Raw genomic sequence first — 17,205 nt, 5'->3', positions numbered from 1 at the left:
TGGTTCAAACGGAGAAGGCAATGGTAAAGAATCTGCTTGCAATGCAGGAGATATGGGTTCGATCCCTGAGTCAGGAAGATCCCCTGGAGAAGGGAATGGCAACCCACTCTGGTATTCTTGCCTGGAGAATTGCATGGACAGAGGAACCTGGCAGGCTACAGTCCATAAAGTTGCAGAGTCAGACACGACTAAGCGATTAACACACACAGAGATAGAAGTGGTCTGAGCATGCCAGCAGCTTTTGCCTTTGACGAAATCCTAGAGCTAATATTTGGGGAGAGGGGTATGAAGGCGTCACTGAAACTCATCAAATTCAGATCCAAGGTGTTTTTCGTTCCAGTGCCTCAGGGTTGAAACGGAAAAAGTTAAATATAAAGAAACTTTTTATTTGAACTATTTTAAACTTATGGAAAAGCTGCAAAATTAGCACAGACTTTTCCTGTATCTGCCCCCAGCTTCCCCTCATGTTAAGATCTTAACAGAAAGCTCTGTGAAATTAACCCTGTCCTGCAGGGGGACCAAGCTGCAGCCAGTCCAGTGGCGCCCCACCCCCAACCCCCTGACGCCCAGCCTCTCAGGCCCACGTCTGGGTCGTGTTTCTCCTCTGTCTCTGAGGTGGCACGTCTCTCCAGGCTTGCTTTGCCTCTCGAGTTGCTGACACTTCAGAAGGATGTTTTCAGCCTGTGAGAATTTGCCGACTTGACAGACTCCGCTCATATTTCAGTCAGTCAGTCAGTCAGTCAGTCAATCTGTCGCCCCACAGCCGTCAGAGCTGCTTCCCACAGCTTCTCAGGCTGGTTTGTCCTCTTCCAGCCCTTCCTGCTTTCCCTCCGACCTGGGTCTGGCCATTGGCAGAGCTTGGGCAGGCCTCCTCCTCGTCCCTGGAGCCAGGGTCTCCCTTGTCCCTGTGTCCCCGTGGCAACAGCCGGCTGGGACCCGCAGTGCCACGGGGGTCGCATGGAAGCGGCTTATGTACATCACATTCTGCAGCAGACAGTGTGGGAATGATTCATCACTTGCTTAATAAAATTGATTTAAGAAAGAAATTACCAATTAAGAACTGTCCTGACTGTAAAGTAAAAATTCAGTGATCTGGAAACTGTCCGTTTCCTGCTCAGGGAGCTAAGGGAGTCCAGGCCACGAGGAGGCTGCTGCCCTCCCCAGGTCACGGGGGTCTCTTGGTCTTCACAGGGAGGCAGGGGGGCCTCAGGCCTCCTGGGGCCCAGCCCAGGGACCTGCACTTCAGACCCCGGAGCACAGAGGGTCTGCGGGCGGGTCTCGGCCAGCCCTGTGCCCTCAGGCTGCAGCCCTTTGTCTCAGGAGGGGACACGCTGGTCCACACAACACCTGCCCCCACCACCCCACCAGAGATGGCAGAGGGCGGGAGAGGTGGTGGCCGTGACTCCTTCCCCTTTCCGTTCGCTGAAGTGTCTGTCACTCTGTCCCGTACCAAGGTCTGCTCCAAGGTCAGCATCCAGGGCCAGGCTGGACCAGAGCCTCGGCCTCTTAGCTCAGGAAGCCCCGCAGGGCCCCGTCCAGAGGGGCGGGGGATGAGCTCTGGACGGTGGCTCTGTAACTTCTCCGTCTTTCTTAGGCATCAGAGAGCTTCTATTATGTAGGCTTAGAAGCTGACTTGGGGGACAAGATGACTGGGGGCCCAAGTGTGGGGCCCCTGACACATTGAGGGTCTGTCCCCTGTCCCCAAGAGACGCTCTGGGGGGATTTGCAAGACGCTGCAGAGGGACACACTCCAGTGGAAGCCCCCCAGTGACGCCTGTCCACACTGTTGGACGACAGTCCAACTGTCGGCCGTGAGCCGCCCCCAGCGGCGGGGTGGCCGCCCCCCAGGCCCTGGCAGCTCCGAAGCCTCTCGCAGAGCCCAGGCTCTGGGGCAGCCTCGCTCCTCTGGGTGCAGGAGCAGAAGCACCATGTGAACAGAGATTTCAGAGAAAACTGATGCCGCAGACGTTTGCATACAGATGTGCTAATTATAGTGCTCAACCTGTACATTGAAACAGACTTAGCAGTTAGGATCGTTCTGGAACATAATTGCTTTTTCTAACCCGTAGGCGCTCAGTCACCGGGAGACGTCCTTAAATCCAAGAGGAGGTTCATGCTCCAAGTCTAGGGACGCGAACTCGGCCGAGGGTGAGGGGGCCCAAGCCGCCTCGGAGACAATTGTTCTTGGAGGGGCTGCGGGGCTCACATGGCGTCAGCAGGGCCCTGAGCTGGGTGGGCAGTGGCCTAAGCCCCAGTAACTCCCAGGCTCTGGGGCAGCTCGGAGACATCCAGGAGTGGATCAGGCCTTTGGGGGAGCTGGTGGGGGAGCAGAGGAGCCCCAGGTGGGCCAGAGAGGGGAGGGCTCTAGAGGGACGTGCTGTTGGTCCCCTGAGAGCCCCGTGAAGTGGATGGGGGATGGAGCACCGTGGAGACCTCGTCCAGGAGGGCGCCCTGTGCGGGGTGGGGTGAGGGGGGGATGGAGCACCGTGGAGACCCTTGTCCACGAGGGTGCCCTGTGAGGGGGCCGCGGGCACTGTGAAGACCCTCGTCCAGGAGGGTGCCCTGTGCAGGGAGGTGGGGGGGACAGTGGAGCACCGTGGAGACCCTTGTCCAGGAGGGTGCCTTGTGAGGGGGCCGCAGGCACCGTGGAGACCCTCGTCCAGGAGGGAGGGCGAGGAGTGGGCTGTGCTGGGGGCTGCCTGGGGCTGGAGGGCGCATCCATCCCTGAGTTGCTCATTTGCTGATTACGAAGAACCCCCACAGCTGGGGCTGGGGGCTGGAATAGGGAATACTCTGGGAGGTGGGGTGAGGACACGGGACACAGATTGGCCTCCATGAAGAAAGAAATCTCCCCTGAAGCAGGGGAGACGTGGTCAGGGCCTCGCATTTGAGCCTAACGGTGACAGTTGTACGTTTATCGTGCGACACCATGGCTGTCTGTCTGGTTCACTGATGGAGACAGAGGAGCTGAGGCAAGGAGCAGGTTCCGAGAAGCTACTACGTTTCCACTCAAAACCCTGTCCTCAGAGCGTCCAGCACCGTGTAGACTGGAGTGAGAACAGTGTTTGAGGAAAATACAATGACCAAGTGGGTGCTTGGAGTAAACATAAACGTCCCCTGAAATACAGGTTCTTCCCAGGGGTCCTGTGACCACAGCCAACCTCAGAGTACTCAGGACCCCAGACCCACCATGTGTCTGTGAGGCGATGAGTCACGTGTCCTGGACTCTCCAAGAAGCCCGTGGCTGACCAGGGTCTAGACGCAGTGCCTGCAGGAGGGAGACTTGTCATCTCAGGGCCAGAGGAGCCCCAACAGAGGCGGGGGACCCCCCCCCCACCAAGGATGAGCCCAACGCGGGGAAGCCAGCCGGAGGTGAGGGGTCCTGCATGCGGCCCCGCCTCCCACGGGGAAAACAGAGTTGTTGAATTGAACCATGGCCCAGGAAATCTCAACATGAGGGGGCCTGAGAAAACAACGATTTCCTCAGAGGTTCATGCCCAACGAGAGGCGGAGAGAGCTTTGGGGCAAGAACCGGCCAGATGGACTGGCCACTTGGACGCCTGTCCCCACAGGACAGCCCCCCTGGAGCGTGAGGCCTCGCTGGGGAGGAGGGCAGGAGAGACTGAGACAGACAGAGTGTGGGGAGAGAGAGAGACGGCCGTGAGGAGCTCTGGGGCGGGAGGGGACTTCTGGCAAGACGGTGAGCTTGGGCCCTGCAGAGCCTGTGGCGCTGTGCCCTCCCGTCCTGTGCCCTGGGTGCCAGGGTCCAGCCTCATCCTCCTCGGGATGTCTCACCCCAGGAGCACCAGGGTCATTGAGGAAACCTCAGGGAGGCCTTTATTCTTAAAGGCTGTGTCCCAGGACCCAGAATGAAGGGTCAGCCGGTGATCGAGAGTGCTAATTTTCCTAGTGGAACTGCGTCCACCTGCCCCTGGGTTTCCTGCCTGCCCCCAGGTGACCCCACCTGACCCGGGTGTCCCCCCCGCACCCAGGTGAACCCCCCTTTCCCTGGGTGTCCTCTCCTGACCCCGGGTGTCCCCTCCTTCCCCCGGGTGTCCCCCCATCCCCAACTGTGCCCCTATCCCCAGCTGTCCCCCCTGCCCAGGTCTCTTTTCTCTTCAGCTCTTGCTGCTTATTTCCTCCTCCATCCTCCTGCTCTCTCTGGCTTTTTTCCAAGAGACCAGGCCTTCTGTATTCTCCACTCTTACCTGCTATTTATGAACCTTGAGTCTGGAGGAGGCCTTAGGATCATCTTATCCACTCCCTTGATTCACCAGCTGGACCCTGAGATCTGGAGAGGTTTCAGCAGCTTTCAAGGAGCTAGCCGGAGCAGCAGCACCAAGGTTCCCAGCTTTGGCTCCATCCGAGACTTTCCCACCTACATGTGGGAACCCAACCTCCACAGCGCCTGGCACAAGTCACGCACTGTTTTCAGAGAAACAGCGTCTTGGCCTCGTCCCCTCAGCACCACACATGCTGACCTGCCAAGATCTGGGATGTCCCCCTCACCTGCCCGCCTGCCGCCAGCCAGCACCTGCTGTCGGCGGGCAAGACAGAGGCCTCACTCCCCCTGCAGCGGCCGGGATGGGCTGTTCTGTGTCTCAGCCTCACAGTGAACGGAGGCCCCCTTGCCGCTGGGCCTAAGTCTCTCCTGTGCAGCTGGATGTGATGTTACGGTCTCTAGGAACTTCCGTTGTGACTCTAGTTTTCCTTTCGATGCCCACGTGTGAGTGATGTTTGCAAAGTGAGAAATTAGTAACTATAAGTTTTTAGAAGAAAAACCCAAATCTGGGACTGGTTCTTTAAAAGAAACAAACTTTCGCAGAACTCCCCACAGACGGCCCATTGCCAAGGGGGTCAAGGCATGCTGTGTACGTGCACAGACGGCCCATTGCCAAGGGGGTCAAGGCATGCTGTGTACGTGCACAGACGGCCCATTGCCAAGGGGGTCAAGGCATGCTGTGTACGTGCACAGACGGCCCATTGCCAAGGGGGTCAAGGCACGCTGTTTACGTGAACGAACGACGTGCGTCACGTTGTGTGGTCCACGTGGTCACGACCAGTGTGCTGGGTCCGAGTGACCTCGTGACCAGGAAAAGCACAAAGGCAGATCAGAGTCCTCGGCCTGGGCTCCAGGGCCCGAGGCTGGGCCAGGCTCTGTCCTAGAGGCCAGGAAGGGAAGGTGGGGTGACCCTCTGCCCAGTCAGGATGTGAGCGTCCTGCACAGAAATGCCAGGAGCAGCAGCACCAAGAAGCTAGCGTGGGCAGTGGGGGGCACCTTGTGTGGCCGAGGAGGCTAAGGGGGCGGCCGGGCTTGGCTGCCTAGTGGGCTTTTATCTTGACCACCTTCACGTACGACACCCACGTCTGGGGCTTTTATCTCAAAAAACCTTCATATATGACACCCATGTCTGGGAGGGCAGTTGGCTTCACTCTACAGATTAAATGTTAATCCCATTCAAAAACACCTTACTGGTAACACCCAGAAACATATTTGACAAATATCTGCGGCACCCATGACCCAGGCAAGTTGACACATAAAATCACCTGTCACACAACATAATCATTATTAGTAGGTCCATAAATAAAAACGGACGTCGTACATTATTTTACATCTTACTACGTAGGGAGGAAAGGAACATCACCAGAATTGTGTTTCGTTGGGTTGGGTGGTGGGGGCGCTGCTTCTTTGTCGCTCTTTTCAAGTAAAAATTTTCAAACATACATTAAAGTCCAAAGAGTAGTACAGTGAGTATATATATGAGATTTTGTGTATATATGTGTGTGTGTCCATATATATGTGAGATGAATGAACCATGTGGAAGTAGTTTACAGAAGCCAAGACAGTTATCCCTGAGTAGTTGAGTGTGCATCTCCTAAAAATAAGGCCATTCTCTTCCATAACCAATTCCATTATAACACCTAAGAAAATTAGCAATAACGAATATTTCAGGTTTTCCCAGCTGTCCCCAAGCTGTGTTTTGCAGGCTTTCTGGTAGACTCTAACCAAGGTCTATGCATTTTGTGTGGTTACATCTCGCAGCCTCTCACTCCACCTCCTGTGACGTCCCTCCCACCTGTTCCTTTCCTTGTCCTTGACTCTGAAGACCCCAGGCCTCCTGTTTTCTCTGGATGCAGGGACCTGGGTCTGGGCATCGGACTGGAGCTCGTCTTGCCCAGGGCAGAGCCAGATGCTGCTGAGACTGACCACTGCCCTCCATTGCCACCCGGGTGCCAGGTGTGACCACAGGGTCAAAGGGTGGACATGGTCCGCACCCACTCACCGGACCCTGCGGACGTCTTGTTTCCCCGTGGTGGTGCGTGGTCTTTCTCTCCTCCCTCCTCTGTTGCCGTGTAGAGTGTATGCACCATAGACTCAGGGCTTGACTTAGGTTTCCAGTCCAGTCACTATGTACTCACACTTTCCAAGTCTGCCCGGGGGAGCCCGTCTTTGATGACCACTGACACATGTGCTCTCACACAGGAGCTCTGCTTTCTCTTGTCTGCTCACCTGGGGCCTGTCCTGCTTCCCATCAGAAGTGAGCTGCTCTGGGGAGAAGCGGTCCTGGGGGATGAGGTGCGATCGTGTAGGAAGAGAGCTCGTCTGGCCTCAGGAACCTACGAGCTGCCCTGGCGTGCTCACGTCCCCTCTCTGAGCAGATCAGGCGTTTCTTTCCTCTTTATTCAGTACCACTATCTGAGCTTCACAAACGCTTACAGGTGGATTCGCTGCCGTCGAGGCTTGTTGAATTCAAACTCCCGAAGGGCAGAGGTTGAATAGAGGGCTCCAGGTACCCACACCGTGTGTGTAGCAGCCTCTCAGCTGTGAGTATAGTACATCCCCAGGCTGCTGGACTCCCAGCCGGATGTGCCTACCATGGGTAGAATGTATGAAAATTCTGAGTCATCCTGGAGAGACTAGAAGCACTTTCAGTGGCTGCTATTCTAAGAATAATTTTAGAAACAGCATTTGTTTAGAAATCAGAGTCAATGGGTACCCAAAACATCTGACTGTTTACATGTTTATACTTGTACACAGTTTACAAAAAATGTGGAAGATACAGAGTATTGAGAACATGAAGACGCATTAGACACTCAATATGTAAAAGGGGTAACATTTCTAGAGGAAAAAATTACATTGGTTTTATTTTGCTGTAGCTTGTTTCCAGAGCAAGCGGAATTTATCTAAAATGACTCTATTATAAATCACAAGATTAACAAACATTTTATGGCTTGCTTTCAAAATCTTTGCAGATGCCCACCTCCAAGAATGGGGTTGACATGCATTTCCTGTGAGGGTCACACCTTGTACAAAAATTATGTCAAAGTGCATCATAGACTTAAGTGTAAAATGTAAACTATTAACTTTGGGAAAACAACACTGGAATATCTTTGGGATGCTGGATCAAGCACATTATTCTTGATACCAAAAGCACAGTCAGGAAAAAAATGTAAATTAGACTTTATCAAAAAGTAAAAACTTTTGCTCCACTGGGCTTTTAACCACATGATGGGGAGACGTTTATGGAAATGTTTGTAACAGCTTTGCTCTTAATAGCCAAATCCTGGAAATGAGCCAGCTGTCCTTCACCTCAAGAGGGTTATACAACTGTAAGCGCTGCACCAGCCACAATCTGGCGAATCTTCAGAGTTACGCTGAGAGAAAAGACCCGGTCCTCACAGGCTACCTGCCAGCGTGGGTCCTCTCGTACACCCTGCTTGGGATGACGGGAGCACAGGGACAGAGCACGGGCCGCTGGGGCCACGTTAGGCCGGGGTGGGGCTGGGAGGGATGGAGGTGCTGGGGGCCTGGTGTGATGGACGCTCCGTGTCTGGACTGCGTCCGAGGCGGCACCCTGTAGGTTTGCGAGATGCCACCACTGCACGATTTGGGTAAAAGGATCTCTACAGTCTCAAAATTGAAAGTTTAATTTTTAAAAATCTTTGGGGCAATGATATGCAGTTCTGCGATATGCATCATGCTTTGTGGATAAGAGGTATTAGTTACCAAATGTCTATATGCCTTATAGATTTGGAGACCATATGAAGTTATCATAAATCATAACTGAAAAATAATCATCAATCTTTCTGTCAACAGCATGGCTAAAAATAGATCTAATTAGCGTGTTTTTGGTTCTGTTCATATATACACTTTAGAAGTGTAATTTGCAATTTGTGTAACTTTGACATATAGAAAAGAAATACATTCCAGGAAAAAAAATGGTTGAACACATTGGAGGTTAACAATTGGACAGAAATTATAGGAATGATTCTAATAGTACTTTAAGACTGAAATTTCCTAACAATCATGTTTTATTTAAAATTAGTTCTTTACCTTTGGGTCTTTGTACTTAACACATGGATGATTTTTATCCTAATTCATGTGATGTTGGTCTTGACAGGACAATAAGAATTGAAAAACAATGCAGTGTCTCACCAAATATTAACCTGTGTCCTCCTTATTCTCAGGAGGTTGGACGCATTTTTAGTTTAAACTAGCTCAGCCACAGTCATATGCTAGTTGATTGATTGGAGAAAAGCATTTCTCATTTAGATCACGTTTTTCGACTGTCACGTGGCTGGTCTCATGTGTTCGTTCTCGTGAACCGGTGTCAACTCAGAGGTGAAGCATTTCGGCTGTAACGAAAGTGAGCATCTGGAGGGGCACCAGGCCAGTTGAGGACCGGAGTGGCCTCGGTGGGGGGGTGAGCACGGCCCCCTCCCCGCAGACCTGGGGGCTGACGGCAGAAGCAGTGTGGGAAGGGGCTCTGCACCTCATCTCCTGAGTGCCCCCTGCTATGCTTCCCTGACTGAGCTTGACTCTCAAGTAAGGAGACAAAGCCCTCTCCAAGCCCACAGCGGTGGGCGGGCTGGAGGCGCTCTGCAGTGGCCCGTCTCTGGGGCATGCTGTCCCCACTGAGAGCTCCCCTCTACCCTGTCCTGGTCTTCCTAGGGCAGGAGCCTCCCTCACCATTCACTCCCGCTTGGCCTGTGCTGGGCAGGCAGGTGGACCCTGGAGCCCGAGAACATCCCCATGAAAGGCGCAGGTGCTAACACCTGGGAGTCCATCAGTACATGCACCCACCGGAGGACGTGGGGCCCTGGGGGCTCAGCAGCGTGGCTCCCCGCCCAGGTACATTTCAGTTCAGTTCAGTCACTCAGTCGTGTCCGAATCTTTGTGACCCCATGAACTGCAGTACACCAGGCCTCCCTGTCCATCACCAACTCCAGGAGTTTACCCAAACTCATGTCCATAGAGTCGGTGATGCCATCCAGCCATCTCATCCTCTGTTGTCCCCTTCTCCTCTTGCCTTCAATCTTTCCCAGCATCAGGGTCTTTTCAAAAGAGTCAGTTCTTCAGGTGGCCAAAGAATTGGAGTTTTAGCTTCAACATCAGTCCTTCCAATGAACATTCAGGACTGATTTCCTTTAGGATGGACTGGTTGGATCTCCTTGCAGTCTTCTCCAACACCACAGTTCAAAAGCATCAATTCTTCGTCCTTCAGCTTTATTTATAGTCCAACTCTCACATCCATACATGACTACTGGAAAAACCATAGCCTTGACTAGGATGGACATTTGTTGGCAAAGTAATGTCTCTACTTTTTAATATGCTGTCTAGGTTGGTCATAACTGTTCTTCCAAGGAGCAAGTGTCTTTTAATTTCACGGCTGCAGTCACCATCTGCAGTGATTTTGGAGCCCAAGAAAATAAAGTCTGCCACTGTTTTCCACTGTTTCCCCATCTATTTGCCATGAAGTGATGGGACCGGATGCCATGATCTTAGTTTTCTGAATGTTGAGCTTTAAGCCAACTTTTTCACTCTCCTCTTTCACTTTCATCAAGAGGCTTTTGAGTTCCTCTTCACTTTCTGCCATAAAGGTGGTGTCATCTGCATATCTAAGGTTATTGATATTTCTCCCGGCAATCTTGATTCCAGCTTATGCTTCCTCCAGCCCAGCACTTCTCATGATGTACTCTGCATATAAGTTAAATAAGCACGGTGACAATATACAGCCTTCATGTACTCCTTTTCCTATTTAGAACCAGTCTGTTGTTCCATGTCCAGTTCTAACTGTTGCTTCCTGACTTGCATACAGATTTCTCAAGAGGCATGTTAGGTGGTCTGGTATTCTCATCTCTTTCAGAATTTTCCACAGTTTATTGTGATCCACACAGTCAAAGGCATTGGCATAGTCAATAAAGCAGAAATAGATGTTTTTCTGGAACTCTCTTGCTTTTTCCATGATCCAGCGGATGTTGGCAATTTGATCTCTGGTTCTTCTGCCTTTTCTAAAACCACCTTGAACATCTGGAAGTTCACAGTTCATGTATTGTTGAAGCCTGGCTTGGAGAATCTTGAGCATTACTTTGCTAGTGTGTGAGATGACTGCAATTGTGCAGTAGTTTGAGCATTCTTTGGCATTGCCTTTCTTAGGGACTGGAATGAAAACTGACCTTTTCTAGTCCTGTGGCCACTGCTGAGTTTTCCAAATTTGCTCATTTTAAAGGTCACCTCCTCCAAATAGGAAGTTATCTGTTTTGCACAAGGAAAGACATTTTTCCTAGAGAGGAATACTTCAGTTCTCTTGTGAGATCCAAAGGTTTACCTCCACTAAACAGGTTTTAATCTGTTTCAGTTCATGTTTCTAAGCCTAAATAGAAATTGGTAAATTCAGCTACAGAATAAACATTTCTTCAACTGTGGGTTGGTCTTCTGATATTTGAGACCCCTGTCTAATCTTGTGTGTTTTTCCCCTTTTTCATTTTCACACACACACACCCCTCTGATGCCCCCCTCGCAGACCCCCCAGAGGCAGCATCCCTAACTGGCACCACCCCACCTGCAGCTCCCAGGATCCAGGAATGGGGTGACGTCTCACCCGAAGTACCGCAAAGTCAGGTCCTCTCGACTGAGGTCCCCAGGTCTCCCCGAAAAGTGCCCAGTGGGGGTGTTCGCCATCCTGTGGTCACTCCAAGCTGCGGCCGGATGCCACCTATCTTCCGTTGCCTTCCCTTGGGATTCCTACTAAACAGTATTGATAACTTCACTTTATCTTCCATATGTGTTCTTGTCTGTGCTGTCTGTCTTCTGTTGACTCCTTTTGGAGGGTTCCTGGGAGAGAACTTGACCCAGCCGACCTCAACCTGACCCCTACCTGACCCAACCTGACCTCAACCAGACCCAGCGTGCCTGACCTCAACCAGACCCAAGATGACCTCAACCTGACCAAACCTGACCCCAACCTGACCTCAACCAGACCCAAGCTGCCCTCAACCTGACCCCAGTGTGACCCCCCAACCTGGCCTCACCTGACTCAGCCTGAGCTCAACCTGACCCAGCCTGACCCCAAACTGACCATCTCTATTTTCAGTCTTATCTATTCACTTCTGGAAACTGGGTTTCATTATGAGATTCTCCTAGTCTTTTTAATAATATCTTTCATCCTCTGGGGTTAATTCCTTCTTTGATGCATTGAATTATTTTTGATAATTTTACCACCGGAGCCTGACCCTATTACTCCTGTGCCTGCCGGTGTTTGCTTAGGTGGGATTCTGCCCTGTGTATTTTATAATTTCAGTTTGTAAGTTCATCTGTGAGGGCTTCACCAGTGGGAGCCTCTGAGGCTTCAGTGGCAAGCCCGTCCCTGCAGACCTGCAGTGCTGTTGGCATTGGGCTGGGTATCGTGCGCATGCACTGTGTGGTCTCATGGCACCCTCGACTTCTTCCCACCGGACACCAGCGGGGAACTGTCGTATCTGGTCATGACAACCAAAATCATCCCAGGCCTCCCTGATGCCCCTGGGGGCAGAGTTTTCTCAGGTGATTCTGTGTGTGGTCTAACCAGAGTCTCTGGATGTGGTCAACATGAGACCTCCTCTCACGGGTGATCATTTCTTAGGTTTCTGTCATTGAGACAGAAGTTTCAACCTCATACCTACTGTGCAGGTAGGATTTTTAGACATGCATTCTCAAAGAGCCAGGCAGAGAAATCTTTTAATCCTCTCCCCAGGGCAGATTTCTTTCACTAGGGTATAGGGACCCTTTCCCTAGTGTGGAGGGACAAATATCCCTGCTTCCTACAGGGTGAGTTCACACCTTCCACCTCCTGTCATGAGGGCTTACCAGTTACCACCTGTCAGGAGCGGATGCAATAAACTGTGTCCTCAACCTCTCCCACCCTACAACGCAATACCCGTGGCAACTTGAGATGTTTAATTTTGCTGTTAGGAATGAACTGGAACGTCTTTTCGTATATTTAAAGTCTATTTTTTCCACTTTACTATAAACTCGGTGATAGTTTGCCCATTTTTTTCTATTAAGTCGTTTTTAAAAAAAAAAAATCTACAGTGCTTAAATGCCTCCTATAACCCACACGGTGGATGGGGAAGCATTTCAGGGCTCTTGTTTCCTGAATAAATTATGCAAAGTCTGTATTTTTTGTCTTTGTCTTGCAGATGTCTCTGTTGCATTAGCTTAATGGTCAGAAAGTGATTGGATAGAGCATCTCAAATGCCTGGAACAGAAACAAAAACCAGTTTCTGCAGATTAGTTGTGTGTGTCCGGGCACTTCAACACCAGCAGGCTGTCCCTCACCGCACGCCCCCCACCTTCACGTCTTGCTGGTGCAGAGCCTGCAGGGGGGTGCAGGGGAAGGTGGCGGCTTCTCAGGTCTTTCCAGAGCATGCCCACGGCCCCAGGCATGTGAGCCGCATTCTAGGTTTCCAGGAATTCCTCAGAGCTTTTCAAAGCATCTCGTTCCCCAGCCTCTTCTCCCTAGCCTTCTGGTTAGCCTGTTGTTTGCCATGACACAAAGTTCATCCCTTGTCTCGGCAAACGTTTTCATGTAAGTGATTTCCACAAGCTGCTCGGGTGGCCACCTCTGCCCTGGGAGAGCCCTGAGTCGGGGGAGGTACAGGCAGGCCCTCTGATGGGTCTTTCAGGGGCGCCACCAGAAAGGTCCCAACAGTTACAGTTCCCCCTGAATGGGGTGCACTCTCCCCCTCCCAGTGCCAGTCGTGGTGCCAGGAACGCAGGGTGTCACCTTCAAGGCTATCACGAAGCTAGGGGCAGGTTAAAATGCTGAGTTAACATTGTTACCGAGATTCAGGGGTTCTTTCTCAAGTGTTCCCCCGGCTGCTGCTACCCTTTGGTTAGTGTCTGGAGTTCCAAAAAAGTCAATTCTGATGGGGTTTTTTCCCCATCTTTGCTTTAACGGGAGGATATTTGGAGGTCCTTGCTATGCAGTTTTCCAGTCACTCTGAATTTTAAGTGGAGAGCCAGGAATATATATATTTTGCAGGTTCTCCTGATAATTTCAGTGCTGTCAGCCCTCAGTCCACACTCTGAGAACCATCCCTCTCCCCTCCAGAGGACTGCCCGGCCCATGTCCTCGCTCATACTCCCGAGTAAAGAGGCTCCGGGCTGGTACTTGCTTGTTTCCTGTGTTCCGTCCCTGTGGCCACAGTGCAGGGAAGCGCCTGGTGCCCGAGCGCGGCCCCATCATGTTAACAAGCACTGAGGGGGACCATCCTGGCAGGATTCGGGGAGGACTGGAACCTCCCTTCAGTAGTGTGGAAAAGTACCCACAGGAGTCCATGCAACTTCTGTGATGTGGTTCCTGACTCAGGGACTCTGTTTCCAAACAGATATGCAGATGTAAAGGGGGGGCCTCAGGGATGCAGCGCCGGAGCCGGGGGAGCCCTGGGTTCCGTTTGGTCCCAGGCCCCTGGGTCGCGCGCAGGCAGGGTGCCCCCAGCTCCATCCTGCCTGCGGCCTAACACGCTCTCCGTTCCTTTGCAGGCCCAGCCTCCCGACCCCGGCGCGGCGCATGGGGCCATGGCCCTGCTGCCGGGCCCGCGGAGCGGCGGGGCGGTGGCGGCGGGGCCCGCGCCCGGCACGTCATCATCAACGTGGGCGGCTGCCGCGTGCGCCTGGCCTGGGCCGCGCTGGCTCGCTGTCCCCTCGCGCGCCTCGAGCGCCTGCGCACCTGCCGCGGCCACGACGAACTGCTGCGCGTGTGCGACGACTACGACGTGAGCCGCGACGAGTTCTTCTTCGACCGCAGCCCCTGCGCCTTCCGCGCCATCGTGGCGCTGCTGCGCGCCGGGAAGCTGCGGCTGCTGCGCGGCCCGTGCGCCCTGGCCTTCCGCGACGAGCTGGCCTACTGGGGCATTGACGAGGCGCGCCTGGAGCGTTGCTGCCTGCGCCGCCTGCGCCGCCGCGAGGAGGAGGCGGCCGAGGCGCGCGCGGGGCCGGCGGAGCGCGGGGCACCAGGGAGCCCGGCCTGCACCCCGCGACCTGGCGGGCGGCTGGCGCGCGGCCGGCGGCGCCTGCGCGACGTGGTGGACGACCCGCGCTCGGGCCCGGCCGGCAAGCTCTTCGCCTGCGTGTCCGTGGCCTTCGTGGCCGTCACGGCGGTCGGCCTCTGCCTCAGCACCATGCCGGACATCCGCGCCGAAGAGGAGCGGGTAAGCGCGGGCCAGGGCAGCTGGCAGGGCACCCGGGCTGGACTGGGGCTGGGAAAGGCGGCCGGGCTGGGCAGGGCTGGGGGTGGCGGAGACGGAACCGGCCGGGGTGGTGCGGGTCAGCGGGGACCTAGGGCTGGACTCGAGTCGCGGCCTGGAGGCAGCTGGGCCAGGGGATGGAGGGGCGCCCACGGCCTGGTGGCCTTAGGCACCCCTGCCCCCTTGGTTGAAACCATGGGCCCTGGAACCACCGCACCAGCTCCGGTTCGGGGGAGAGAGCCGCTGGCACCGCGGGGGCACCAGGCTGTCCACTGCTGGCAGAGGCTCCAAATTTCTGCCAGTTCTGAGAACTCAGTGAGTCCTCTGGTCCGCGGCCTTCTCACCCATCCTGTCTGCCGGGCGGGCCCAGAAGCTTGGACAATTCGGAGCTAAAATGCCTGCTCTAGAGAGTGCTGTGCTGTAAACTCGAGTCCCGTCATCCTGGACCAGAAGAAGGGGACCTGGGAATTCTTCCAGGCGCCCAGCTCCTGCACTGGCTCTGTGGAGGTGCTGGGGCTGGTGTCTGAGCAGTTGGTGGACTTCCTGCTCCCTTGTTGACCTGAGAGGTACAGGTGGAAGTGTCCTCCATGGGTTAAGGTGTCACCCAGAGCTCACAGGTGTTTGTGTGCTGCATGCGCCCCGGAAGGTCTCAGGCACATTCTGGGAGGCCGGAGTGGATGGCGTCGGGGCTGGGGTCAGGAGGGAGGAGCTGCTGCGTGTCTGATGATGTGACTGTGTCGCCCTGCACAGTGCCACCTGCGTTTCCTCATGGAGCGGCAGGGGGTTCCCTGCCTGCCTGCTCTCCAGCTCCAGCTTCCAGGGGTGAGCATTGGACTTGAACACCCCCACCCCCGTCCAGGTGGAGCAGGTCAGAGCTCCCATAGCCCCTCCCCGAGAGCCCCTCGCTGTCCGGGGTCATGTCCAAGTTCACCTGATGTGGTCAGCTCATTATTCAGAGATGCAGAGTCCGGTCCTCTGGTAACAGCTGTGAGTGGGCTCCAATGGGAGCCTGGTGACCCTGACTGCAGATCAAATTTAAATGTAAATTTTAGGAAATTGGTTTCGCTTCCTTCATTGTTTGGGTGTCTGATTCCTGGGCTGTCATTTCCAGTTGTCTTAACTAGACCCAGGTTTTGGATTCTGCTTCTAAAGACGTGTTTGGACTTTCTAAGCAGCAATAACTCCATACAATCTGAGGAGGAAACCATTTACGCAAGAATCAGGGAACAGAAGTCAGGGCTGTGTCACCAGAGACTGAGCCGGCCTTGAGTCTCCTTGCTGGCCCCATGTCAGCCACCATTCATATCCATCACCCACCTCTTCCTCATTTCCAGAAACATCACTTCCTGCCACCCGACACTGTCTCACCAAATGAGTCCTCAGGTTAGGAAGTAAGGACCCCAGTGGGTGAGCACGTGCTGTGTCCATGTGTTGGTGAATCCATGGACTTATACCTGTGTCCTGTGCCGGGGTCCCGGCACACTGCATACAGTAGGTGCCAAGTCACAGTAGGTGGTGTCACTGCCACAGGAAGGAAAAGGTTTTATGTTTCATCAACACTGAGTGTGTGAGGCAAAATACACATGAAATTCACCAGCTGAGCTGTTTTTATGCGCAGTTCAGTGGCATTAACTACAGTCACATGTGCACCATCCGTTGCTAGAAATCTCTCATCTTCCCAGACTGAAACTCTTCCCATTAAACACTGACTCCGCAGCCTCCAGAACCTGCCTTGGACCTTCTGCCTCTGTGGATCTGACAACTTTAGGGACTCATTTAAGAGGAATCAGGCAGGCACCGCGTTCTTCAGGTTCACGGCGTTGTGGCAGGTGTCACACTCCTTCCTTCTTAGGGCTGAGTAGCGTCCCCTGGCATGTGTCTCCTCTCCTTACTCGCCCGATGTCCATCCGTGGCCCTTGGGCTGCTTCCCCCTCTTGCTGTTGTGACACGCGTTGCTGTGGACACGTGTGCGTGTGTCTGGTGAGTCCTGCCCTCGGGTCTGGGGCTTGTCCCAGCAGTGGGCCAGCTGGCGTCTGTGATGATTCTGTGTTTATGTTTCCGGGGAGCTTCTGCTGTCTCCCCTGCTGCTGCAGCCTTGACTTACCAGGGAAGTTTCCAGGCACAAGGCGTTGGAGATGTAGGGCAGAGAAGAACGTGAAACCCTTCATTATTTTCTTGATTGTTGGGTTTTTTCCCCAGTAGAGTTTAGCCTGGGCTAAAATATTATCTGTATGTGATCTCTGATTTTAATTAAGTAGCTAAGTAATTTCTTTTTAAAATTTCAAGTCTTCTCTTGAAGGCTCCAGAAAGCGTCCTCTGAGGGGCTCAGCACCGACCGTCCCTTGAGCCTGAGGTCCTGTCTTGCACTAGCAAGGATGCTTCCGCGGGGCACCCACACTCTAGTGGATGGTCCAGATCAATGCACTCAACTTCCTCCTGGAAAAGGATCTTGGGGAGCAGGAAGAGTCCTCAGGAATCAGAGGTGGCTGGTGCGGCTCCGTTATCATCAGTCTGGGGATGTCGCTCGTCATCTCTGGCAGTGTTAGTGTTTGGTGGTTATTTTTATGTGTTGGTAAAGAAAAGCATGGAGGGAGAGGAAAGATTAGTATCCTCCATTATTCAGGGAATCATAGGAAAACAGTTCCGTGGTTCCTGCTGCAAGCCCATGAAATGCCCCCTTGAGTGAGTGAGACCCCC

The 17,205-nt window shown here is 53.5% G+C and overlaps 1 protein-coding gene across 1 annotated transcript in view; it reads left to right on the top strand.

Annotated features, from left to right (window-relative positions):
- Nucleotides 1–17,205, top strand: part of KCNG2 (potassium voltage-gated channel modifier subfamily G member 2) — a 67,126-nt gene that overhangs the window by 28,664 nt on the left and 21,257 nt on the right. The window contains exon 10 of the mRNA XM_070361478.1: nt 13,805–14,472. Coding sequence (XP_070217579.1) covers nt 13,805–14,472 — 668 coding nt within the window. The remainder of the gene's footprint in view (nt 1–13,804; nt 14,473–17,205) is intronic.

Source organism: Bos mutus, chromosome 24 (genome assembly GCF_027580195.1).
Source record: "Bos mutus isolate GX-2022 chromosome 24, NWIPB_WYAK_1.1, whole genome shotgun sequence".
NCBI classification, from domain to species: Eukaryota; Metazoa; Chordata; class Mammalia; order Artiodactyla; family Bovidae; genus Bos; species Bos mutus.
This window is presented reverse-complemented; position numbering and strand designations above follow the sequence as displayed.